At 38.9% G+C, this 26,473-nt stretch overlaps 1 protein-coding gene across 1 annotated transcript; it reads left to right on the top strand.

Moving 5' to 3' along the window:
- The first annotated feature begins 1,622 nt into the window (after positions 1 to 1,622).
- sucla2 (succinate-CoA ligase, ADP-forming, beta subunit) lies at positions 1,623 to 26,153 on the top strand. Its single transcript, NM_203902.1, has 11 exons — positions 1,623 to 1,720; positions 7,436 to 7,613; positions 11,468 to 11,567; positions 14,737 to 14,899; positions 17,658 to 17,786; positions 17,909 to 18,047; positions 18,641 to 18,802; positions 20,340 to 20,482; positions 21,903 to 22,023; positions 23,576 to 23,664; positions 24,761 to 26,153. Exons 1-11 carry the CDS (start codon positions 1,637 to 1,639, stop codon positions 24,833 to 24,835), a joined length of 1,383 nt encoding a protein of 460 aa, NP_989233.1. The 5' UTR covers positions 1,623 to 1,636; the 3' UTR covers positions 24,836 to 26,153.
- Positions 26,154 to 26,473: the final 320 nt, after the last annotated feature.

Here is a 26,473-nt window from a genome sequence, read left to right as displayed (position 1 = left end):
ATGAAAGGCTAAGTCACTTGGGGGTGCCAAAATGTTAGGCGCACCCAAGTGACTTTAATTGCTTACCTTTTACCCCGAGCTGGTGCCCCTGTTAGTAGAAAACCGCACCAGCCCGGGGTACCTGTAGCAAGCACTTCCTTCTTCTGTATTTCCTCTGCCGGCAAAATCCCTGGGCCGGCGCATGCGCATTAGAGTGAAGAGCCGACTTCTTTGTTAAAGTTCAGCTTTTCACTCTACTGCACATGTACAAGTGCGAAGCAGGAAGAGGAAGTGCTCACTGCAGCTACCCCGGGCTGGTGTGGTTTTCTCTGAACAGGAGCACCAGCCTGGGGTAAAGGGGTAAGCGATTAAAGTCACTTGGGGGTGCCTAACTGGCCCTCTGCTTAAAACGTTTTAGGACCCCTGCCCTAATGTAATTTATAAGGTGCATTCTGTCAGTTGTTTCTCTCATGGGAGTTTGGGTGAGGTAGTTTCATGCTGTATCATTTATGATAGATGGGCATGGGTGCTATCAATTTCTGCTAATGGCAGTTAGTGTTTGCAATTGCTATATTAATTAATCTTTAACATTGTGTGAATGATTTTACATTTTTTGGTGGACAGGGATGCAGAGAAGCACTTGCTTTTATACAGGCCATAGAACTCCAAGGTGATTTGAATATTCTCATATTTTGTCACAGAGTTACATTATAAAACACACAAGCTTACAGCAATTACATTACACATTCAAGCAGCCTATTTAGGTATAAAGTTTTTAATACAATTAAATCTGAATAAGCTAGGTATCCATGTAACTATACTTTAAAAATGTTGACTAATAAGTCATATTCCTTTTAAAGGGGTTGTTCATTTTTGCGTTAACTTTTAGCATGATTTAGAGCAGGGATCCCCAACCCTTCTTACTTATCAGGCACAGTCAAATGTAAAAAGACTTGGAAAGCAACACAAGCATCATAAAAGTTCATGGAGGTGCCAAATAAGAGCTAAGATTGGCTATTAGGCAGCCTCTATTTTTACTGGTAGTTTTTAAATTATCTTACTTTTTGTTTCACAGCACTCCAGTTTGGAATTTCAGCAGCTATCTGGTTGCTAGGGTCCGATTTACCTTAGTAACCAGGGAGTGGTTTGAGAGAGTGACTGATATATGAATAGTAGAGGGGCTAAATATAAAGGTAAGTAATAAAAAGTAATAATATTGGTAATATTGTAGCCTTACAGTGCAATCGTTGTTTGGATGCTGGGGTCAGTGAGATGGAAAGAGGAAGAAGGCAAATCATTCAAAAACTATAGATGATAAAAATGAAGACCAATTAAAAAGTTGCTTAGAGTTTTGCCATTCTATAACAGTAAAAGTTAAGGTGAAGGTGAATTACCCCTTTCGTAACGCACTGACTTCAAAACTATCAATCAAATCTAACCTGCTTTCAACCAGAACTAAAACAATCTCCGTAGTGATAGAGTGTGACCTTCTACCTGAATAGTTTCGCCTGAAAAATGCATCGCGCTGTGCCCCCTAGCGGCGGCTTGTTGCACTCCACTCTAGCTTTCTGACGTTCCGCTCCCCTCTAGCTTTCTGACGTTCCTATCTGCGCCTGCGCGGGGAGCTCAAAGTCGAGGTGTGTCTGATAGAGACAACATGGCGGCCTCCATAATGTACAGCCGGCTGTCAGCTGGGTTGAGGAGTCGGGCGCCCCGCGCAGCTCTCGGTTCGGCAGTTCAGGTAATTGTTACGCAGTGCAGGCCGATATTGGCTGGCAGCTCCTCAGTTGATATAATGTGCGCTGTAGGGAACGCTGGCGTATTTGGCCCCCAAAAGCCGAGGCCCCGGCACAGTTGAATCGCCTGTATATGTATATTTGTCTTCTCACACTGCGCCCGATAGGGCCGCCTCTTTCCCTGGTGCCTGTGCTATAATGGTTGCCTGTACTCACGCTGGCCGCTTGCCGTAACGCAGGAGCGACTTGTTCCAAACGCGTCACCTACCAACGCAATGTGTATGGCTTGCACTGTACCTGTAGCGCTGGGTCCGTCCTGCTAGTACAGCCCTACACTTTGCTTGGGCTGCAGTGCTACTAACCCGCTCACCCCCATCCCGTCAACTTGTATAGGCTGAAACACGTTTGGCAGTGCTGATTATATAGGGAATGGCTTCTGTATTCTGAACAACTGAATCTTTTTTTGTTTGTTTATAAAGCCTTCATTGCCCGGCTTGGCCATATTGGGCTCCCTTGCTGTGGCTGCAGAGCAGGCGGGTCATGCCAGGAGAGGGAGGCAGATGCCCTTGCACTGACATCCAGCAGTAACAGTAAACGGATCTGCCTGACCTTTTTTCTGGCTGCCTGCTGTTCTCCCTTGCTTTTCTATTAGCTTGTTATATGCCCAGACGTTCCTGGCATATCTTTCCACCCCTTTAAACCTCAATAATAAGGACATTTAACTTCCATTCTTTATTTGCAGCATTAAAGAGGTCACTGTGAAAGGATAACAGTTCTAAGCAACTTTCCAATATACATTCATTAAAATATTAAGCGGCTTTTAAATTACTTGTAAATAGTAGTGCAAAGCAGTGTTTATTCTTTTCTGGTCTTTGCTTCTGACTCCATAAACAATGTAGCAGGTGTCAGATCCGACAACTGGCTTCCGCTGCATTGTCAGGACCATAACATCTGAGCAGGAAAGTTTGACAAACTGCATCTTCTCTATTTAAAGGAGCAGTAACATAAAAAAAAATAAAGTGTGTTCAGGTAATGGAAATAAAATGTACTGTTGCCCTCCCCAGGTAAAACTGGTGTATTTGCTTCAGAAACACTATTATAGTTTATATAAACAAGCTGCTGGGTAGCTATGGGGGCAGCCATTGAAGCACAGGATACATAGTAGATAACAGATAAGCTCTGAAGAATCCCATTATAAACTATGTAGTTTATCTATGATCTGCTATGTACCCTGTGCATTTCCTCTTTTTTACAGCATGAATGGCTGCCCCCATGGCTACAGAGCAGCTAGTTTATATAAACTGTAGTAGATTTTGTGAAGCAAACACACCAGTTGTGCTTTAAAACAGGGGTCCCCAACTGCCGGTCCGCGGACCGCTTTCTAGTGGGCCGCCTCTGTTCCCCAGCGCGGGGAATGTGAGGCGTACACTAAGCGACGCCAGAAGAAAGGCACGTATAAAAGCGGCGCGCTGCACATATAGAGGCTCAGAGGAAAGCGCCGCAGGTATAAAGGTGCAGATGGATGTGCCACGCATATAAAGGCACAGATGAACGCAAATTCATTGCGCCGCACCGCCCCCCCCCCCCCCCCCCCGGTCTGCGGAAAAAATTTTGTAGTTCACACCGGTCCTTGATCCAAAAAAGGTTGGGGACCACTGCTTTAAAACACTTATTTTTTGGTGTTACTGTTCCTTTAACCCCTATCCTACAAATACCTTCGGGCTACACCTAAATTAATTTATATGGGTCCTCAGTGATTTGGTCTGGACTGGCAATCTGAATTCTGGCAAAAGCTTCTTATGTTTGTATATATAGTTTATGTATACGAGTGTATAGATTGGTAAGAATAGGTTGTGTGTGCTGGGTTTACTTGCAAGGGTTGAACTTGATGGTCTCTGGTCTTTTTTCAACCCTATGTAACTGTTTATGCACGGGGTGCAACCAATCAGGGCCCGTAATGCTTTTAAAGGGGCTGGAGTCGGCGGCCGGATTAAAAAGGCAAAAGGGCAGGATGTGGCCCACGGGCCGTAGTTTGTCCACCCCTGAGCTAGACTGACCTGTTAGGGAACTGAAGCCTGTCTTTGCTTGTGTGACTGCAGGGCTGTGATTGGCTATTTCTCTCCTACTGTGCTTCCGGTAGGGACCGTTAGGACATGACCTTCCCTTATTTGGAAGACGGATATGGACCTGAGAGGATCTATAGGGAGCTCCAATAAAGGGGCCATTTTTTAAAGATAGGATTAATTTATAGACCTAAGTGAAATCAGCATCATATATTATTCATAATTGCTTACAAGATGAGGTTTTTTCATTTATCCTATATGCCTTCTTTAAGAGTTTAGTAGATTTAAACATATATGCATGCTATGTTTTTAGGAATAGCTGCAGACTAGTTGATTTTCAGGCCTGTCTTGTGTAACTCATGGGCATTTAAAACCCAGCTCCTGCAGCTGTCCCTATATTTTGTTGAATAGCATTGCTCTCAAGTTGCTCATATGTGCCTGGAACAGCTAGAGTCACCTGACACCCATTAACATTTATAGCCTTTATTTATAAGTCTATTCTTATCTTTGTGTACAGTGTTTTGGGAATCTTATAGTGAGCAGGATCCGTGGGAAAGCTTTACATGCCAAAATAAATTCCCACTGTTGTTGGAGTCAACACTCCAGGGGCGTTAAGTAAGATGCAAAGTTTGCTACAGGTCTAATTACCAATAGCAACAGGTAGCATTTGCTGGTCACCTATTCAAAAGCAAACATGGCATTGGTTGCTATGGGTTACTGCACCTGGGTAAACTTTGCCGTTGATTACCTATGGGGCTACGGATTTATATGGCTTACCCATGTGCTCCATGATTTTGTTTCCGTGAACTAATATTTATTTGTTGAAATCATATTACAGGGTATGTACACCTAATATAGCCCATTGCTGAATGGTAAATAAGACTTGTGTTGAAAATGTATCCTTCCTTCCTAGCTGATTTCCTACAGCATGGGTCAATTTGCTTGGGAGGTTGGTTTGCATATCTCTAACAACAATAGGTCTCTGAGATGAAGAGAAAATAATGTGTTAGCTTTTCATTTGCCAAAGCTCAAAAGCAGGGGGTTGTTCTACTCACAACACTTTAACAGAGGAGTAATACATGCCAAGGTTTCTCTCTCATATTAATGTTGTGATTTGCTGCTATGTAGTCCTTACCAATCCTGAGCATGTAGTTTTAAATCTCTGCTTTGAAGATCTGATCAGTCACGGAATAAGGAAACAACAGCAATGTTGCACTGCTTTAAATGCAGAGTAAATAAAGGGGCACTCTATGTCTGAAAGCCATAACAGTAATTTTGCCACTTAAGAGTACTATTTGAGTTAAGTAGAAATTTCACATTTCTTCTTGAGTCGGCGTGTGAAGCTCATAAAGACATTTAAATATAAGTGCATATTTTCAACTTTTGAGATTTGGCCCCTGCAAACAAACTTTATCATTCATACCTAAAATGCTGTCGTTACCATACATTGTCATATACAGCGGTGCTTGAATTTTAGTGAATTTTTTAGATTTCTGCATGTGTATGACTTAAATGTAATCTGTTATTAGTGCTAGGTCTAAATCGGAATAACTTAACAAGGGAGAACATGATGCTTGTTTATTTCTTGAGAAAAATGATCCATAGTTACATATTTATGTGTGTCAAAAGTATGTGAACCTTAACTTTCAGTAACTGGCATGCCTTGGGCAGCAATAACTAACTACACATTTCCTGTAACTGTTGATTAGTCCTGCAGATTAGCTTGATAAAATATTAGCACATTCTCCGCCTTGAAAAGCTTCAATGCAGATGTTGGTGGGCTTTCTCACATGATATGCCTGCTTTGGGTCCTTATACAAAATGTCCATAGGATTAAGGTCAGGACTTTGACTTGGCCATTCCAAAAAATTTTACTTTCTAATGCTTTAAAGATTTTTGTTAAACATATGCCAGTATAGGCTTTAAAAGACATTGAAATTCAAAAAGTCAAACACGATCAAAGTATTGGCCTTATCAGTAGGAGTTCTTACCAGTATCCGTTAGTGATGTGTGGGCTGGCCCGATACCCGTGGGTCAGGTGGGTTCAGGCTGACCTCGGCACATCACCTGCGGGTTGCGGGCAGGTTCTTGTTTTTGTTCAAGCAAAACTTGCCACCAAGTCAGGAATTCAAAAATAACTACTTGGTTTGGGGGCACTGAGAACAACATGCTAGGGGTTGGTAAACAACATGTTGCTCACAAGCCACTGGTTGGGGATCACTGCTTTTAGAAAGTACAGGTTCTGAATTATTCAAGTAAGCAAAAAGTATTTTGTAGTGTAATTTTTGCTAAACTTAGTTGTTTCCTAACTATATATTCAAGATTTGCAGCATTATTTCTTCCACATGTTCTCTGGTACAAATAATCCTTAAATATGTATGCCACTGGTCATCTAAACACTAAAATTTTTTTAGTAAAAAATCTATTCTACCCTGCCCCAATAATTGCCCTATCCTGCACACCATTTATTATTTTGAATGCTTTATTAGAAAATAAAACTTGGCTTCCGGTCATTTGAAATAGGGCGATACGGCGATGCAGGGCAGAATCCACTATGCGATGATCGATTTATCGATCCTAGCCCAACTCCTTGATATCCAGAAGGAAGGCTAGGATCGATCAATCAATCGTTGCATAGTGGATTCTGCCCTGCATTGCCGTATCGCCCTATTTCAGATGACTTATTTCATCCCACTGGTGCTCAGTTGGTTTGTGGTCAGGGATTTTTCGTTTTTTAAAATGATGAGTAGAATGTGATTTAACGTTTATTTTTTTATGTTTATTACAATGTTATGCCAACATCACTGGTGATGTTGCCCATAGCAGCCAACCAGATCTTTGCTTTTGTTGTCTAACTTGCAGGTGACCATTCAAATGTAATTGCTGGATGGTTGGTATGGGCAACATCACTGGTGATGTTGGCTTACACTCAATAATAAATATGATTCTAAGGGGCAGATTTATCAAAACACGAGTTCAAATCCCAAATGGGAAAAATTCGGATTGGAAACAAAAATTTCTGAAGATCGCAAATATCACGAAAAAGCTTACAAAAAAAAACGTATTAGTCACGATAATATCGTATCAGCGATCCGAGAGTCACAACATTTTTGTACCAAACGATTTTAAACAGCAGCAAAACCGATCAGATTTTTTCGTGCTAAAAATACAAAAAAGTCACGGAAGCGCCAAAAAAAGTCGCGGAAAATACGATTGGACCGATTGAGCGAACGAACGGTCGGAGCGTTTATGGATACATTTTTATATGTAACATAAGCTGCTAACTGTAGTTAGGTCTATATTAGCTGTTAAAATGTAAAGATCTTTTCAGTGGCAGAATTGACAGCAGCCTTTGCACGCACTGGCAAGTCTTTGCACCATAAATGCATGTTTATTGCACTCTGAGCACACCTTGACGTCCCACCTGCACAACAAATGATAAACTGATTGACTAGAACTAGATTCTTTGCAAGTATACCTTAAAATGGCATTGAAGTGACCAAATTAAAACATTTTTGAACGTTGTGCAAAAATACAACATTAAAATACAACAAATACCACTCAAATAACCTGTCTTTACATTCCTTTAGTATTCGCTTAACACTGTCAGTATCAATAAACATTTAAAAAACATTATATGATGTGTTCTTGTTTCAGGTACTCAGTGGATTTCCTGGAGTGTTCGGGTGCCATGGTGTCCAAGCACAGCAACACCGGAATCTGTCTCTTCATGAGTATCTGAGCATGGACCTGCTGAAAAGTGCTGGTGTTGCCATTCCAAAAGGTTGTGTTGCAAAAACACCAGATGAGGCTTTTACAGTAGCTAAAGAAATTGGTAAGAGTTCTGCTGAGTGTTTTGATCTAAAGGAAATGTATACTCTGTCAAAGATGGGGTGTATAACCCTTGTTTAAAGGAGAAATAACATCTAACTAAAGAAAATTTTACACATTATGTTCTGGGCTTCTGTATCAGCCCAAGGCCACCAAAGGCCTTTAGCATGGAGATTCTATGCCTCCAAAGATGCGTCGGTAACTCCCCATCTTTTTTTCTGCTGATTTACTGTTCATGCTCTGTGCTGCTGTCACTTACTGAGCTTAAAGGAACAGTAACACTAAAAAATAAAAATGTTTTAAAATAATTAAAATAATATGTACTGTTGCCCTGCACTGGTAAAAGTTGTGTTTTTGCTTCAGAAAGTCTACTGTAGTTAATAGAAATAGCTGTTGTGTAGCCCTGGGGGCAGCCATTTAAATTAAAAAAAGGAGAAAAGGCACAGGTTACATAAGAAGATAACAGATAAACTGTGTAGAATACAATGGGAATCTATGCTACTTATCTGTTATCTGCTTAGTAACCTGTGCCTTTTCTCCTTTTTTCAATTTAAATGGCTGCCCCCATGGCTACACAGCAGCTTATTATATAAACTGTAGTAGTGTTTATGAAGTAAACACACAACTTTTACCAGTGCAGGGCAATAGTACAAAATATATTAATTATTTGTATACACTTTCATTTTTTGGTGTTACTGTTCCTTTAAGGTCTAACTCCCTAGTCCCTAGTCACAATGTACGGCTGACAATTAATACGGATAATTACTACATGGAAGCTCAGAAACCAGTGCAATTAGCATTAGAATGTAACCGTGTAGCATCAGATTATATGACAGGCCAATCTCATTTTCTGCTTGATGATTTGCGATTACCCCTAAGCTTAGCTTCGCCAAAATGCATGCTTGTATTATATACCAAAAATACTTATATATTTAATTTACTAAATGTTTTTGGAATGAAGTCATCACATAATTAAACCTTTTTTTAACCACACAATATAATTTTATGTGGCAGCTGTTATTGTTTTAGAGGTTCAGTTTGTTCAGGTTTGTTTACTCTCCAATTAACTAAGCTGTTTTATTGCTTCTGCTTCGATAGCTAAATCAGAAACGGACCATTAGAGAGACAGAAAATTTAATTTGTGATTTGTTTTCTATGATATTTTAAGTATATGTCTTGCATCCCTGCCATAAAAAAAGTCTGGCTTAAACAAAAAGGAGATGGGCAGGGATAAGAGGAAAAAAATAAAACACTAGCCTTTTGGCTTCTTCCTTAGCTCACACTGTAATAGTACTGGTTTTCTAAAGCCGGTAGGACTTCCACACAGGGTCCTACTAGCGTAGTTTTTTCTATTAGAGTAAGTGAAGTGCTTTAAATAAATCCTGTCTTGTCAGGATCACTTATTAGAGTAGAGGCCACTTTAACAAGTCATTTGGCCAGGATTTTATATGAAGTTTATGTAGTATTTATTTAATGTAGGTTTGGTAACATTTTATAACAAAGCCATTTAGACTTGCCTGAGGGAAAATACAGTATGTCTTGCACTATTTCATATTAGGGGAGTCCATATATTTTGTTTGGTATTGTATGAGTTTAGGCAAGAGGATGGGTTTGGTGTAATGGGTGGTGGATGTGTCGAGAGAAAAGTAGTGCTATCTTGTTGAGAGAGATTAAAGAGGTTGTTCACCTTTGAGTTAACTTTTAGTATAATGTAGAGAGTGATATTCTGAGACAATTTTTATTTGTAGTTTTTTTAGTTATTTCATTTTCAGTTCAGCAGCTCTCCAGTTTGGCTTAAGCATCTGTTTGGTTGCTAGGGTCCAAGTTACCTTAGCATCCACAGAGCGGTTTGGGTGAGAGGCTGGTATATGAATAGGAGAGGGGCTGAATATAAAAGAGAGTTACAAAGTAACAACTGCAATAAAACTGTAGCCCCACAGAGCAATAGTGTTTTGGCTGCCGGGGTCAGTGACCCTATTTAAAAGCTGCAGAGAGTTGGAAGAAGGTGGCAAATAATTAAAAAACTATAACAAATAAATAATAAAGACCAATTGAAAAGTTGCTTAGAATTAACCATTCTATAACATACTAAAAATTAACCTAAAGGTGAACTACCCCTTTAAGGTTTCCACAGTAGAGGAAAAAAATTTAGGGACAGCTGTGGTGCTCTGGCAAGGTGGACAAGGGGTTTGCCATTTTTGTCTCCAAAGGCAAAGGTAATAGCCGTAGCACGTAACAGCTGTTCTTTGGTTAGTTTAAGATGGTGAATGTTGAGGCACCAGAGAGCAGCACCAAATTTGTTGCAATCCGGAGTGGGATTGGCTATGTACATGGATTCAGAGTGACCTACTTTCGCCACTAAACTATGCTGAACCACGCTTTGGCAGTGCCTGCTATTAGGGTTCCCCTGGCTACTGCTTTAAAGGCGGCCCGCACTATTGGAGGGGGTGCTGTGTACTTTTTTCCTGCCAATATAATTTGATCATATTGACAGATTCAGTTGCTATTTCAGGGACCTGTGATCTGTGTAGGTGATTAAATAGTGCATCTCTATCAGGTCTATTCTGGTTAGAGAGTGGTGTGTTGCTGAGTAACAGGAGAGTTCTTTAGCATTAGCACCATCTAGCACCATTTATCAACGAAATTATAGGACTGTCCCAGTGTGTAAGTTTGGATGAAGGGACTGTAATGGAGGGCAGTCTTTCCATAAGGGGATCCAGGCAGTAATTAAAGTCACCCATGATGCAGACTGGGGCAGGGGGCAAGGTCAACATTGCATATTATCGCTGCTGCATAGAGATTTTTTTCCAACCAAGTAAGGATAGGGGGGAGGGAAGAGGGGACTACAGAAACGAAAGAAGTTGAATAACAAAGCTGGTCAAAAGAGAGAACCTTTCCACCCTGCCAAACTCTTACAGTCTGGTGGGCTTAGTATCCATAACTTAGTGCAAACTGTGGAAAGTGGTTGCCCATAGCAAGGTTGCATTAGTGCTCTTGTTGGTCAGGGGAGCTCCGTGGCTGCAGTGTGTCAGTAAGATCAGTTTAAACTCTTATGGTTCGGTGTTAAGTATTTGGAAATCATGGTAGTCCGTTTCACCTATTCCAGGCACCGATTTGGATCTGTACCATCTGGTAGATATTTAATAGTGGAAGAGTAATATTTTATAATGCACGAGTCTTACTCTTGCACTGCTTTGGATAGATAAATTGCTCTGTTTAGTGCGGAGGTGCTCTCTGCAAACAATATTGTCCAGTAGCTGGAAGAAATGTTCAGGGTCTAGGGCTTCTCCCCAGTCTCACCTCAAGGTCTCAAAAGGGCTTGCTCAGGGGTGGAGAAGAAATATGCCCTGTTTGCATCAATGATTTTTAGCTTCACTGGCTACACCATGGCATAGGCCAGATCGAAGTCTTGTAGCTTTCTTTTCATTCCAGTAAATGTTCCTTGGAGCTTCAGCAAGTTAATAGATATGATCCCAGGGGGAGGCCCTTTGTACTTAAAATGACAATTTTCTATTTAGGATTACCTACTCGCACACTAAATACTACTAAGAAGGTATGTTTTTATGAAGCAGGGTTTCACATATGGGCTGTTTCATTTTTATAGAGACTTACATTGTTTGGGGAATTAGTTTTTCTTTAAAATAGTAGTGTAAAAATCAGTTTCAGTGGCATAGTAATGAATATTTTAAAAACAAAGAAAGTATGCTGAATGAGGTTTTGCAGAAATGTTATAATCAAGTAGTTCCATGTGTCAGTATAGAACTGTAAATAACTAAAAAATATAATTAAACTAATGCAGAGCCAGTTTAACCTGGGAGTGTTTTACTAGACTCAAAATATTTTTTTTTTCTTCCTAAGGTTCAAAGGATCTGGTTGTTAAAGCACAAGTACTGGCTGGCGGCAGAGGAAAAGGCACTTTTGAAGGCGGTTTGAAAGGAGGAGTAAAGATTGTTTATTCGTGAGTTTCATTTTTAAATTTGGCTCTATAGATCATTTATTGGGACCCCCATTACTAATTCACCCTCTGTGAAAACTGAAGGACAAGTAGTAAGATCCCATTACAGGAATGAATGAATAATGCAAATTAATGTAAAATGTAAATTGTCCAGAAGTGCCAATGTAAGTAGCATTTATGTGGAGTAGCGACTCCACATTGATCAGTTTAAAGATTTATGATAAACTAATGTACCATATATACTCGAGTATAAGCTGAGTTTTCCAGCACTCAAAATGTGCTAAAAAAGGAATCCTCGGCTTATACTCGAGTCAAGCTGGCTCACTTGTCCTCCCTGCACATCCGTTGGCAGATCGTGAACCAAAGAACGAGGCGCAACCCCCCCGTGCGGCGCCTGAGCGTTGCCCGAGCGTCGCGTGTGTACGGGGAGAGCGTGCAGCGCCATGCGTGTGTTCCGGCGCGCCGCACGGGGTGGGGACAGCGCAGTCTCTTAGTTTATGATGAGGAAGGATGTGCAGGTCAGGGGTGCAGGTGCAAGTGCGCCGCACGGGGGGGGGGGGGGGGGGGGGCCGCAGTCCCTTTGTTATGCTGAGGAAGGATGTGCAGGTGCAGGCGCGCCGCTTGTGGGGTACGCTGCCCTTTCGATTAAGCTGCGGATGGATGTGCAGGTCGGGGGTACAGGTGTACGCGCGCCGCACGGGGGGGGGGGACGCAGTCCCTTCGTTATGCTGAGGATGGATGTGCAGGTAGGGGCCGCCGCGCGGCCTTCCTTCATGCTCTGAGGACGGATCTGCAGGTCGGGGGTGCAGGTAGGGGGTGCACCATTTCATGTTCCACATAAAGCTCACGGTGTACATTTCCCTGGTGTTGTGTTTTTAGCTAACAGAATTTTTTTAATAATAGCCCACCTGGGGTGAGGTGGAGCTGAATATTGACAAAGCCTAGGAACACTCTGTAAAAGTCAAGGGCTGAGTTCCCTGTTAGTAATGTGTTGGCAGTGCAGCCCTTATTTTATAGCAGTGTGGCAGGAGAAGCAGTAATTATAGAGAGATAGATACTTAACTACTACACTTGTGGTGGCCCAAGTGTAGCACACTGCTGTTATGCATTCTGCAGCATTATTACTCCAGCGGGTATGACATAACATACAGTTATGGCAACATATCCTAACAGGGCAAAACTGTGCAGGACTATCATTACCTAGACACTACAAAAATGAAATGAGATATTAACCTGTACAGCCTTGCATGTGGTTATCTTATGTTGGATGCGCCTCATTTTCCAGCCCACACATTGTGTTTATTTATATGGTAGTCATGTAAGCACTTGTGAGTGTCCTTTTATTAAATAATTTGATTATTGAAACTTAGCAGTAGCGGCTGCATTTCCCACCCTAGGCTTATACTCGAGTCAATACGTTTTTCCAGTTTTCTTAGGGAAAATTAGGTACCTCGGCTTATATTCGGATCGGCTTATACTCGAGTATATACGGTAAGTATAGGATATATTATCCAGATAGCTTGAGACCTGGTATTTTGCATATAAGTGATCTTCTAGCAAACGTTCGGATATCGACTGTACATTTAAATTCAACAATCTTAAACTAACATTCAGTCTGAAATTGTAGGATAAAGCCCTAAAAATACAAATCAGAGGATGTTCTGTACATGAAGTAGTTGGCAGACACCAATCGTACAAAAGTGACTTCCATTGTAGATCCCCCAAGGATACCGTTCAATAAAAAATACATGCGAATTTTATCATTATGCGACCAAACTTTTCTAACCTGGCCAATCGACTAAACGATCAGTCACCATGATTAGGACAATAATTCTGAGCCCACACGTGGTCCTAAAATCAAACGAAACCTAGTTTTATCGGCACACGTATGGCCAGCTTTAGTCCTTAAAATTAACCTAAAAGGATGGTTTTTCCACCAATATGGATTGCAGCTTAGTTCCCATTAAGTTCAAGGTCCTGTTTCATTATTTCAGATGTGGCATCTCCTATTTGGGAACCTGTTATCCAAAAAGTTCTGAATTATCAGAAGGCCATCTCCCATAAAGTTCATTTTAAAGGGCATGTCAACCCCAAAAATAATTTTTTGCATAATAAAAGAAAACATAATTCTAAGCAATTTTCCAATATGAAATAATTAAAAAATTGTAGTGCTTTAAAAGTTATTTGTAAATGTAATTGCTATTGAAAGCAGCATTTGCTGAACTCCTGGTTGTTACTTTTTAAACAATGTTACAACTGTCAGTCTCCTCCGGCAAGTCAGGTCTGTCAGTCTGCTGCCTGTGTTACATTGTTTCAACAGTCAGAGTCACCAGGGCAGAGAATAGAAAAGGTAAACACTGCTTTTAATAGCAATTATATATACAAATAACTAAAAAATCATTACAAATTTGTAATAAATGTATATTGCAAAGCTGCTTAGAATTTTGTTTTCTTTTATTAGGCAAAACATTATATTTTGCGTTGCCTTGTCCTTTAAGCAAACAATTCTAATTTTAAAAATGATTAACTTTTTCCATGTATGGAACCATGATACTGCCACCACCATGTTTTACAAATTGTATAAGGTTTTTTGCACTGTAATGCAGTTTTTGCTTTTCACCAATGCTTATTATTCTATCCAAAAAGTTCTTTTAGTCTAATCCATTCACAAAACATTATTCCAGTAGCCTTCTGACTTGCCCTTTAGCTGACTGTAGAAGGCTTTAGTTCCTTAGTATTACATGCCATTTTTGGTGTGATCTTAGTTGGTCAGCCACTTTTAGGGAGTGTAACAATGGTGTTGACATGAACTGGTGGAATCCTGACTTCAGGCTTCAAGCAGTTAATTTTTTCTGTATATTCACTTCTACAAAGGTAGAACTGTAAGTGAATAGGTATCTGATCTACCTGAGCTTCTGATAGTTTAGAGAACATTAACTATTGTCAGTTATACTGGTTCTTTATTTGAATATGGTAAATCACAGGTTGATAAAATATAAGCCTGGAGTAAATTTAGTGCATCTTTTATTTCACAATTGTTTACACAGTAACAGTATTTTAGATATATATTTTTTGCTTGTTCTTCCTCTGATTTACATTTCAAAAAGTATACAAATACTTGCCTTGTGGTTGTTATATTACCCATAGATAAACTGCTTTCTTTTCATCTTAGACCCGAAGAAGCCAAAGACATTGCATCTCAGATGATTGGGAAGAAGCTTTTCACAAAACAGACAGGTGAAAAGGGCAGGATTTGCAATCATGTGTTTATCTGTGAACGAAGGTATCCCAGGAGGGAATACTACTTTGCAATTGCTATGGAAAGGGCATTCCAAGTGAGTTGATTTATATGACGAAGCTATTTTATGTCTTTGGTTTCCACAAAAAAAAAAGTTAGTGGCTTCAGAATGCATGATGCAGAATTCATAATTTAAAAAAAACAAAAAGTTTAAAACTGTTTCTTTCCATTAATTATTTCAACTGCATATTAACCTACTGCAAATGTTTGGTAAATTTTATGACACAGGGATAAAGACTGTCTGATTCAAGTAATAACAAAGGCAGGTATTATCAAATAATATTTAAATATTTGCTAGATGTACTATGGTGAAAAACCTATACATAATTGTTTGAGTCAGCATTGCAGGTCAGAAAGCTGACACGTAAAGATCCACTTATTTGGTGAGGTAACTAGATGAGCGGATATAAAGGTCAAGGAGGACTGCTTCAACAAACCAATTCGGTCCTCGATCTGACCTGATAATCAAACCTGACATCTGCCAAGTAGGCCTGTCTGAGGGCCTCATACACTAATAAGCCGCTGAGTTGGTCTGAAGGTTCTGTAAATCTGCCCGTGTATGGCCACTTCAAAGCATAAAACTAAGAGAATCTGGCTAGGTAGACTGGACTTCTGGGGTAGATAAGGATGGGGTGTTTCTGTAGTTAAAGTCTTAGCTGAAGATTATTTTCACCATCTTGTACTCTTAAGTAAGCAACACTGCAAAAGTATTAATTAAACTGTTTTCTATGGTATTTTTGCTTTTCTGTTATTTTTGCTCAAATCTAAAATTTAAGGCTGTCCATTTCCAAGGATAAGCATTGCACTGCAACTATAAAGCATATTCATTTTGAAACAAGATTTTTTTAATATTACTTTTTATTAATGTCCTTTCTGGTTACTAAGGTCACCATACCCTAGTAACCAGTTATACATTCTAATATTAATAGTTGCTTACAAATTAACATAGCAGCAGTAGTCCTTATTTTGCATGTTTGGTACTTTTTGTAGGTATTCTTTTTATGGAAAACACTGTTTGTCAAGTCCCCTTCCCTGTTACCTCTAGATGGCAGTAAAACACCACATTCTATAAAGTATTCCGATTTTATATTTTCTCATTTAGTACAACAACAAGCATCTCTGTTCAGACTTTTTTTTAGGAATAGGTGTTTTGTAGATTTGAAGGGGGTTTATTCAATTCTATGAAGGAGGAAAGGAGGAAAAATGTTCTCTTGAGGTATCGAAAGGTATTTATAAATTATATGTAGTTTATTGGAAAGGAGTTGAAAGTATTATGGGAGAAGAGCATGCAAGGTATACTAGAAGTTATAATAGTGTTGCAGCTATATGAACATTTTATCTTCATTAGACACCCTGCTATGATTGGTTTTCCAGTCTTTAGGCTGCCATTCCCAATTCTCTTCTTTGATGTAAACAAGATTCTCCTCTAGGGAGAATCTGTGGTTAATAAAATAATAGGAGGACAAGCTTTCAAATGATCTTTGTTGGAGCAGCAAAACGAACCCATTGCTTATGTATCTTACCACACCAGATGCGTCCTAGTTGTTATTATGCAGGGACGCTTAGACTAAAGGTGGCCATACATGTTTAGATTTTTCTCTCCCTAACGACCAGTTTCAGTGTGATCAGACAAATCTGTCAAATTATCATAAGGTTAGTGGGCACCGAACTATAGCACATCTGCCAATTTTTCATCTGACATTGGTCAGAAATTCGATTGGGCAGGTTTGAAAATTTTCATAATTAGCAGTTAAATTTGCCCATTGTCCAGTTGTTTGCAGGGCCAAGCATGACATTTTCCTAGCTTCAACTAGACAATATAACTTGAAATGGTCATTCTCGTACTTTTAAACGATCAGCTTGGTCCTACGATAACAAAAAGATCTTACCATGTATGGCCAGCTTAAGAAAATGGGAGCTTTTGCTTCGTTTATCTGAATTTTCAAGTGTTACTGGTATGCAGTGGAATCATGTGTGCTGGCTGCTGGCTTATTTTGCTGGGCAATGGGATTATTCTGGTGGTTATTTCTTGGAGCAGTATTCCATTTGTTTACCTCATCCTCTTGCCATCTCACTGCCATCCTACTCCCAGACCCAGCCTTGGACTATAGTGCTCTTTTAGCAGCCAGTAAAGTGTGAAAGTTCTAATTTATCACTTTTAACTGATAGAGTCATTCGTTGGTGTATGAATCGAGATTCCATGTGAGATTTACAGTTCTGTTTTCCTGACACAAAAAATAAGTGCTGCAGGCTGTGCAGCTGCATATTTATTTATTATCTGCGTATCCAAACCAGTTCGGTCCTGATGTGATAATCAAACCTTGCCCAATCTACTTCTGCCAAGTAGGCCTGTCAGAGGGCCCCATACACAGATAAGCTGCTGAGAGGGCCTGGTTCTTGTAGCTTAAATCTGCCCTTGCATGGCCACTTCAAAGCATAAAAGGAAGAGAATTTGGCTAGATTAAGTTGTGTTTGGGTGGAGTTGCCCTTTAATGAAAACTAAGCTAGATTTGTAAATTAGTCTTTTTTGCATTATGAATCAGTGTTGTTGCTACCTGGGAAGCATTATGGAAAAAGTGCAGTTCGGAAATGACCTCTTAGATCTCGAAATCAAAGATCAAAGGCTTTAAAAGACTTCAATAAAATTAGATACCTGTTTTTGTGCCATGATACAGAAAAGGGTTTTTTGTGATACCTTAAATGCCTGGTAGCCAAGTATGGTCTGAGTGTGTTTACTTCTCTGGATGATTGCTGTGGTACTTTGCATTAAGCTGTATTTGTCTGTTTTCTTTTAGGGCCCTGTACTAATCGGAAGTTCCCATGGCGGTGTAAATATTGAAGATGTTGCTGCTGAAAATCCAGATGCCATTGTAAAAGAACCCATTGATATTGTTGAAGGAATAAAGAAAGAGCAAGCTGTCAGGGTATAATATTTATGTTGAATCCATTTTTTTTCTGAAAATCTCTACTCATTTTTGTTAATATCATACGATAACTGCAGATTTACTGGTATTATATATAGCACAACTGATATTTTTTCTTCAAGCTTGCAGAAAAAATGGGCTTCCCTTCAAATATCGTGGATGAAGCTGCAAACTGTATGATTAATCTGTATAATCTCTTTATGAAATATGATGCTACTATGGTGGAAATAAACCCAATGGTAGAGGATGCATCAGGGGTTGGTAAGTTTATAAGTTACAAAATTGCCTGAGGGACAAAGTCTAATGTAACATTGAAAGGAATTACAGAGAGGGATGTTACACTTATTGCCTATATGTGTGCAAAATGATTTTGAGTAGATGATCTTTAAAAGAGTATAATGAATGTTTTTATGAGTATTTGGTGATAAGGGTGAGACAATTATAAACATCAAATTGGTAGTTTGAATTTTACTCTGGGTCATAGTTACAAAGAGCTGTTGGTGAGGGGTAAAGGCCAGGCAGTTAGATATATTGCAATACTATTTTAGCCATTAATTAATCTATATTTTTGCATAATTGTGCTATGTTCTGCAACACAGCTGTTATTGAAGGGATATGAGGACATATTTCCATTAACTACAAAGTAAAATACCTGATGCAGCCCTGTGGCACTGTGACATACTGGCTGTTTTCTTGCAATTTCTGCTGCAAACCCATCTTCCTCTCCAAACACAAGATCTGATTTTACATGAGTAATAGATCAGTAACAGCTGTAGATAATCTAGAATACAGTCATTTATATTGGACACAGGCCTTTAACAATATGTACATTTGTTTTTTGTTTCTTTTTACAGTAATGTGTATGGATGCAAAGATAAATTTTGACTCCAATGCAGCATATCGACAGAAGGAAGTGTTTGAGCTGCGGGACTGGTCACAGGAAGATGAGCGAGACAGACAAGCTGCAAAATCTGATCTAAACTACATTGGTCTAGATGGCAACATTGGATGCCTTGGTATGTAAAATTATGTTCTTCCCTGGCTTAAACAACATAGCTTAAAAAAAATGTTTTTTGGTATAGCCGACACATGCTATGGCCTCTCAGTTTGAAACTCAGAACTTAGAAACTGCCCCAGGACAGTTGGAGAAATGGGTACATGCAAGTGAACAGAAAAAGCCCCCCCCCCCATTCCTCTAATGTGGGAGAAGAAAGTCTGTTTGCCAAATTTCTTGTTATAACAAAAACAGTGCAGGTTATCGCCAAGGAACTCTAGAAAGACGTCTTAGAGTCAGGCTTTAAAGAGGAAGGAAAGGTGGAATCACAGGAGTGGTACCAAAATTTTAGGTACCCCCCAGAGGCTTGTGCTCCTGCTAGCAAAAAAATGCACAGACCCGGGGTACATGCAGGCCAGCGATCCTCATCTATCATCTTTGTTTTGTTGGCAGTGCATGCGCAGTAGTGTGAAGAACTGCACTTTAACAAATAATTAGGCTCTTTGTCTACTGCGCATGCAGGAAGAGGATCACTTGGCTGCTTGTTCCCTGAGCTGGTGCAGTTTTCTGCTAATAGGAGCACCAGCCTGGGGTATCAGGTAAGCGATTTTAATCTTTATCACTGGGAAGTAGCTAACAAATTGGCACCCCCCAGTAATTCCACGTTTCCTTCTCCTTTAGAGGGGGGTTGCGGGCCGGATGTGACCCGTTTGCCACCTGTTGGACAGCACTGCCCTAGGGTGTTTATTTACCCATATGAACCTGAAAATTTTCCCTGACTTTGTTTTAAAGTGACACATAAACTAAAAATGACTCTTCAAAATATGACACTTGGCTATAGGGCATGTTGATGTTATTTGTTGAAAGTGCTGTTTTTGTTTAAACTTGACTGTATTGCCAACCTGTCCGTCCCTTTTCAACCTTTCAGTTATAGCTTCTAATGCTAACAGTCTACTGCTGCCCAAATATGGCAGCCCCCTCATAGAGGGACATGGAATGGTTAATAGTTAAACCAGAGATTTTCTCAAATGTGTAGATTAAGTGGATCAGATTGGTTAAGGAAATTAAGAGTTTAGTTACCGTATATTAGTTTTGTTTAGCACATTTATTTCTTAAATGGAATTCTGACTGAATTGCTTAGCAACTAATATCTGTAAAGTTTCCTTGCTGAATGCTGTCTTTTGCAACGTGAGTCATAATGCAATATGCTAGTCCTGCATCTAGGTTTCCTAAGATGAACAAAGGAACGGGTGGAATCCTGTGCTAGACTTTCATTTTGTCACTCAGTTTTACTTCTTGTCCTGTTACTTCAGGAGCTATTTATAGCACGTAGACAAGCTATAATATCCTTTACTATTATATCTGATGTTACCACCTTTTCTGATTAAAGTAGCTGTATATGTATCAAAAGTGGTTACATAAACACATGTATATGCACAAGCTAAATTTTTCATAAGCAATTGCATTTTTACCTTAATTTTTCTGTTTCTATAGAACACAGGATGTGTTGTGCTTTCTTTTTCATTTGTACTGATGCATTTGTTTCTTATATTTTGCAGTGAATGGGGCTGGCTTGGCTATGGCAACTATGGATATAATAAAACTTCATGGAGGTACACCTGCAAACTTCTTAGATGTTGGTGGTGGTGCCACAGTCCATCAAGTAACCGAGGCATTTCGACTGATTACATCTGATAAAAAGGTACTTATGTGTTATTGCTACCTCCATTAAGAAATAAAAAAAGATGCACCATCTTGCCTGGTGTAATAAATGCTGGGGTCTTAGGGATCACATTAACCTTCTTTCTCTTGTCAGAGCTGCCAAGCTAATTTTGTTTTTTGGTTTTTTTTAAACTCACTACTCATATGGACATAATTATATTTTTCTCCCTAAACCTAACATTTTGTCTGAGTACAATCAGTTTACCCATGCATTTTGTCATTATTAGTTTGCAAATTGTTGACATTTTTGGAACTAACTAATTAGACACATATATAACTGACTCACAGCACATTGCTTGCAGCAAGGGATAAAATGTTAGGCTGAAAAACACAAATATATATCATCTATAAGTTAGTATAAAAATTAATACAAAAAAGAGAGACGTGCTTAAACATCAATTGCAATTCAGTGAATATATATAGTATGGAAAGGAAAAATTTCATATCAGAAGTGCATGTTTTCTACATCAAGCCTATTGACAAGGGAATTCTAGTTTGTTTGCATGCACATTACCATGGTCAGAGTTGCTGTTTAAGCAAAAAAACAAAAGTGCTGTACATCATGAAAATAAGGTACTGGCACTTAAATCCCTTTTAATCCGGGTGTTAAAGGAGAAAGAAAGTTAAACAGAGAGAGCTTCTAGGGCTGTTTAATTAGGTGTAGAAAAGCATTCTACAGAATAAATATAGCGTTCTAGCTTGCAGTATTGTGGCTTATCCGTTTGGAATAAACTGCCTCAGTAGCTTTCCTTCTTCTTTAAAGGACAATGAAAGGTTAATATAAATTAAAAGTAAGTCTAAAGGCATTCTTTTTAAGTACTTACTGCATATCTAAATTCCCAGATCCCTGCTTGCTTTTCTGAGATATGGTGCTGGCAGCCTACAGCAGTGTGAAGACTACAGTGACATCACTGACATCTCTCTCCCCTTCCTGTAGGCTGCCAGCGGCAGCCTTCCTATTCTCTGAGCATGTGTGTAACTTGATCCTGTCTCCTGTTCTGAGCTACACATGCCCTCCAGCCAATCAGAAGCGGCTCTGCCAGAGGGGAGGGGCGGGGGAGGGAATGAAACACATGTGCAGTATGAAGCAAGGAGGGAAAGGAAGGGAGAATACCTTTTTAGAGATGGCTGCCTGTTCTAGAAAATGTGAAGTAAGTGTGACTGAGTAAATATTTGATTAGGTGAGCCAAAAGTGTGGCGTTTTTTCCTAACCAGTAGGAGGACTATTGGGCAGTATGCTTTTTAAATTTTGACTTGCATTCTCCTTTAAGGTGCGTAGCTCTCAGAAACTCAAACTGTTTTATTGGGATTTGAAGATTATTACAGTACTATCAGTACTAATCAAAACTAATATTTTTGTTGCATAAAATTATAGCTGCTGATCTTTATTTACTTTGCAGGTCCTTGCTATACTAGTGAATATATTTGGTGGCATTATGAGATGTGATGTGATTGCTCAAGGTATCATTATGGCTGTAAAGGACTTGGAACTAAGGATACCTATTGTAGTCCGCTTGCAAGGTGAGTCTTTTGTTAGACTGTATATTTACCTTGTTGGAAACTTGCTTCTGGGGAAGGTGTCCTAAGGGGTGGTTTTGGGTGTTTGGAGTGGCATCAAATACTTGGAATGCAATAGAAATTGCCTTAAAATGCTCACGCAAGTGCTTCTTAAAGTACCGTATATACTCGAGTATAAGCCGATCCGAATATAAGCCGAGGTACCTAATTTTACCTATGAAAACTGGAAAAACTTATTGACTCGAGTATAAGCCGAGGGAAATGCAGCCGCTACTGCAAGTTGAAGTGATATCACCCCCCTCCCAGCAGCCAATTAGCAGAACAATGTGAAAGCATCAAAATAGCAGCTCCTAGTAGATATCAGAATAGCACGCAATAGTAAGAAATCCAAGTGCGGCTTGGGACTCCAGTTACATGGGAGTAGGAGAAACAATAGGTTAGCTGAAAGCAGTTCTAATGTGTAGCGCTGGCTCCTTCTGAAAGCTCAGACTCAGGCACAATGCACTGAGATGGCGCCTACACACCAATATTACAGCTAAAAATACATTTGTTGGTTCAAGAACACAATTTTATTTGCTATGTAAACAGTGTAATTTAGAACTAAAAGTATACCATAAATAATGGAATATCTGGACTTCATTGTCTTCATTTTTAAAGTGTGTTTTTGGTCCAGGAATATCAATGTACAAAAGCTGAAAAAATGGAATATGGTTGTGACAAAATAATATAAACATCTGCTCAGATTTCCAAGTTGCTGAATTGAAAAATCATATATCCAAAGGTAGCTTCAAGCAAGTGGATATACACTTTAAAACTCAGCTTTATTGACCCATTAAAGACATCATGCCTAACATGTTTTGTGCGCAGGCAAACTTAATCATAGGCATTGAAAAATCAACCAAGTAAATATAAAGTATCTTGTGATATATATGTACCACTTGACACACCAAGATGCAGTTGGCAAAACACCTACTTAATTTTAATAAAGAAGAAGTGTGGTGATCAACTGTTCCCCTTCAATAACAAGTACAAAATGATGATTGGTTTTAATGACATGACCAAAAAAAATTATTAATTTATACGTGAGATCCTTGGTGATGCAGTTATCTGCACTATATCACTGTATTGTGGTGGGAGCGCCACCGAGCCTGCACTCCAAGGCAGGGCGATCCGGAAGTGGCAGAGTGACAGAAGCCGATGCAGCCACTGGTTGTCAACAATGCGCGCGAACGCTGCCTTGTAAGATCCCGCCGCACCGATGCACGCTGATGAAGCCGCTGCTTGTTGCGCGGCAGCACATACGTTAGGTCTTCTGGGGGGCGGGGGGTGCGCGCGCAATGATTTTTTGCAAACGAAATTTGCAGAAACTATAGTAGTTAGTATATCTTAAAGAATAATTGAAATACATTTAACATAACGTACATGTTATAATTGCAATGTATTAGTGCTTTACTCATATGTAACTTACTTTGTAGATAGATTTCCCTGTCTTGTACCTTAAATATATGCTGCCAGCTGGTAGATATTTTCATGCTAAAGGCTTTAATTGCTACAGGTACAAGAGTAGATGATGCCAAAGCACTTATTACGGCCAGTGGATTGAAAATACTTGCATGTGATGATTTGGATGAAGCTGCAAAAATGGTAAGTTCTTTTGAGTCCAAATGTTTAAATACAGATTCATTGTCTGGTATTGTACAGTGTATGTGGGGAATGTTATTACATTATTTTACAGTAGTGTATTTAATTAGAGTGAGCATCAGTGTGTAGGGCTGACCATAGGATATTATTAGTTCTTTATATAGCACTGAGAAATTCCACATATAGCACCTGTATGTTTTTGGAAGACGGAGTAGGAAACTGTCATAGACATCACATTAACAACCTGATATGCTGGTATTGGTATTTTCTTTCCACTAATATCTTTGTTTCCTAGTTTTAGGGAAAGTGTAGTAGTGCGTAACTTATTTTCCACTAATAAAAGTTGTATGCAATGGCTCTGCACCATTAAATCTGATCCAAGGTTGCTGCATTCAAGTACAGTTTCACCATATGTTTTATTAAGAAACTGATTTGTGGGTCAGGAGAGAGGGGCCTTGCTTTATAGCAGGAACAGTAACTTCTCGTTGCTGTTCTGTCATGAATAGGTGTGTGTCATGTTATGTTCAATATCCGTGTTTTACGAACTATAGTCAAGAAGGTGATTTTATTAAATATTTTTTGAGAATTTTCACAGTGTATTCTTATGGGTGCAGTTAAAGACCCCCAGTGCAAGAAATGTCAAGACGTTTGGGTTGCTGTGCTGTGTAAAATTGTAATACAGTATGAATAGTTAAGGGTCTGTAATGATGTGGTTTCTGATTTACTCCATTTCACATTAGGACTAATTTAGTCCAAATTGTAGTTCACATGGATAAATTAGCACACTTGCTACACTGCACAAAATTGTAATAAAACTGCAGACTGGTAATAAAAAGCTGCAAGTAGTCTTGACAAAATGAAGTCAGACTCTTAAGAGGTGGATTTAATGTTGGGATGAACTAATGTAAAAAAAATGCTATGGCGATCTTTATTATATAAATGTGACAGTAAGCCTCTGAACTCCCATTGTGTCCCATTATAAGTATAGCTGCATCTGTGGAGATTACATTTATTTTGTGCCGTGGGTCACTTTGTCACATAAGAAGAATTATGACTATAAATGCTAAGTAATTTGTACTGTTTTTATTTCCCTCTGCAGGTTGTTAAACTTTCAGAAATCGTAACACTGGCAAAACAAGCGCAAGTTGATGTGAAATTTCAATTGCCAATCTAATGCTGCTTAATGACTTTGAAGACCTGCAACTATTTGTTTTTTTCCTGACCCCTTTTCCTGTTTAGATTTTAATTAATGCTTGATAACTTAAGAATGGTTGCTGTGTGAAATGAATTGCTGCTTTGGAATCATTATCACAACACTTATACACAGAAATTTACAGACATATATATCTGTGCATATTACCAGTATTGTTCTGTTTTAGATAATGTTTGTTATCACGTCATCTCAAAGCCCACTGCTGGTTTAGCTGGTTTCATATCAATGCCCTGGCAGTTTCGTTGGCACTGTTAATGTATAAGAAGCAGTTGATGTTTGTGGCAGTACTGTATATAAAGGACTGTAGAAAAAAACCTAAAAATGGTTTAGTAACATTTTGTTTAGGTAAAGTAATAGGATGCTTCATGAATACAACCCTAAGCACTTAACCTGACTATAACCACAAATATCATCATGCTGCTGGAACTTTGTTTCTTCTCATTCTATAGCTGTATCCAACTATACAAAGCCGCAATTGATTTCCTAAACACTGTCTGTTCCACTGTCCTTCCCAATGTAATTAGAACAAGGATTAAACAAGTGACTGATTTAGAGCTATGAGTCCTTTTTGAATTCTGTAGTATTCAGGCAAAATAGGAATAAGGATACACAAACAATATTTTCTTGTCAAAGTTTGTCCATAAAATGTTTGCAGACCTATTTTTATGCATGTTTCTATACTGCTTTATAAGAGACCACTACATTCAATTGCCTAGATGATAGAGTCCTTTGGTAGTATAATAGTTTGCTTTGTAGCAATGCTGTTGATATTTTGAAGGTGTATGAAATGCTATAAATAGTTACCATTTTTACGCATACATCATGAGCAGTTAAATGTTCTGATGTATTCCATGTGTATATACAGTAAATATGCAAAATCACAAAAGGGGAATTAGTCCTGTTGGGTATTTAAATGAGAGCTGCAAAATGTATCTATTACTTCTCAATGGGAGCAAAGTTACAATTTTGCCAAAATCTGTCTTGTATTGACACAAGTGATGTTACATAAAGTGGGCAAAACACTGGCCTAAGTTGCCCACCATAGACTCAGTTTAGAAGGTGGCATTGCCCTGATCATCAGTTATTATTTCATACACTACCATCAGTACAAAAATCAGTTTGAGGCAAAAATGTTGAATTTGAAACAAATTAACCCCTTCTCATTGAAGCCATGGAGTCAAAATACTTTGCCTTTAACAAACTGGGGAAATTAATGTTACATTTTATTTTTGTTTAAAGTAATTGAATATTAAATCAATAAAATGTAACCTTAAAGGTTTTTAAATAAAGTGTTCAAATTATTTCAGTTCTGCTGTGTATATGAAATTTGTGGCTAAAGAAGTTGTGTATTAGAATACACCTGGGATTACAATGTAAGTGGTTTCAGTGGTGCTTTGACAGGTGACTTGTTAGACCAACATTTTGTAATTGGATATTTTGACTATTATTATTATTATTATGGACAGCTGAACAAGTTAATGGTGTTTCTTGAGTAAAATATTTAATGCTGTATCTCAGACAGGAATTCAATTTTAAGGTTCTTAATTGTGAATAGTCATGAAACAAAATAAAATGACCACTGAAAGCCAGTTAAACATC

This window comes from Xenopus tropicalis, chromosome 2 (assembly GCF_000004195.4).
Source record: "Xenopus tropicalis strain Nigerian chromosome 2, UCB_Xtro_10.0, whole genome shotgun sequence".
Classification (NCBI taxonomy): domain Eukaryota; kingdom Metazoa; phylum Chordata; class Amphibia; order Anura; family Pipidae; genus Xenopus; species Xenopus tropicalis.
Note: the sequence above shows the minus strand (reverse complement) of the source record. Positions and strands in the feature narration are given on the sequence as shown.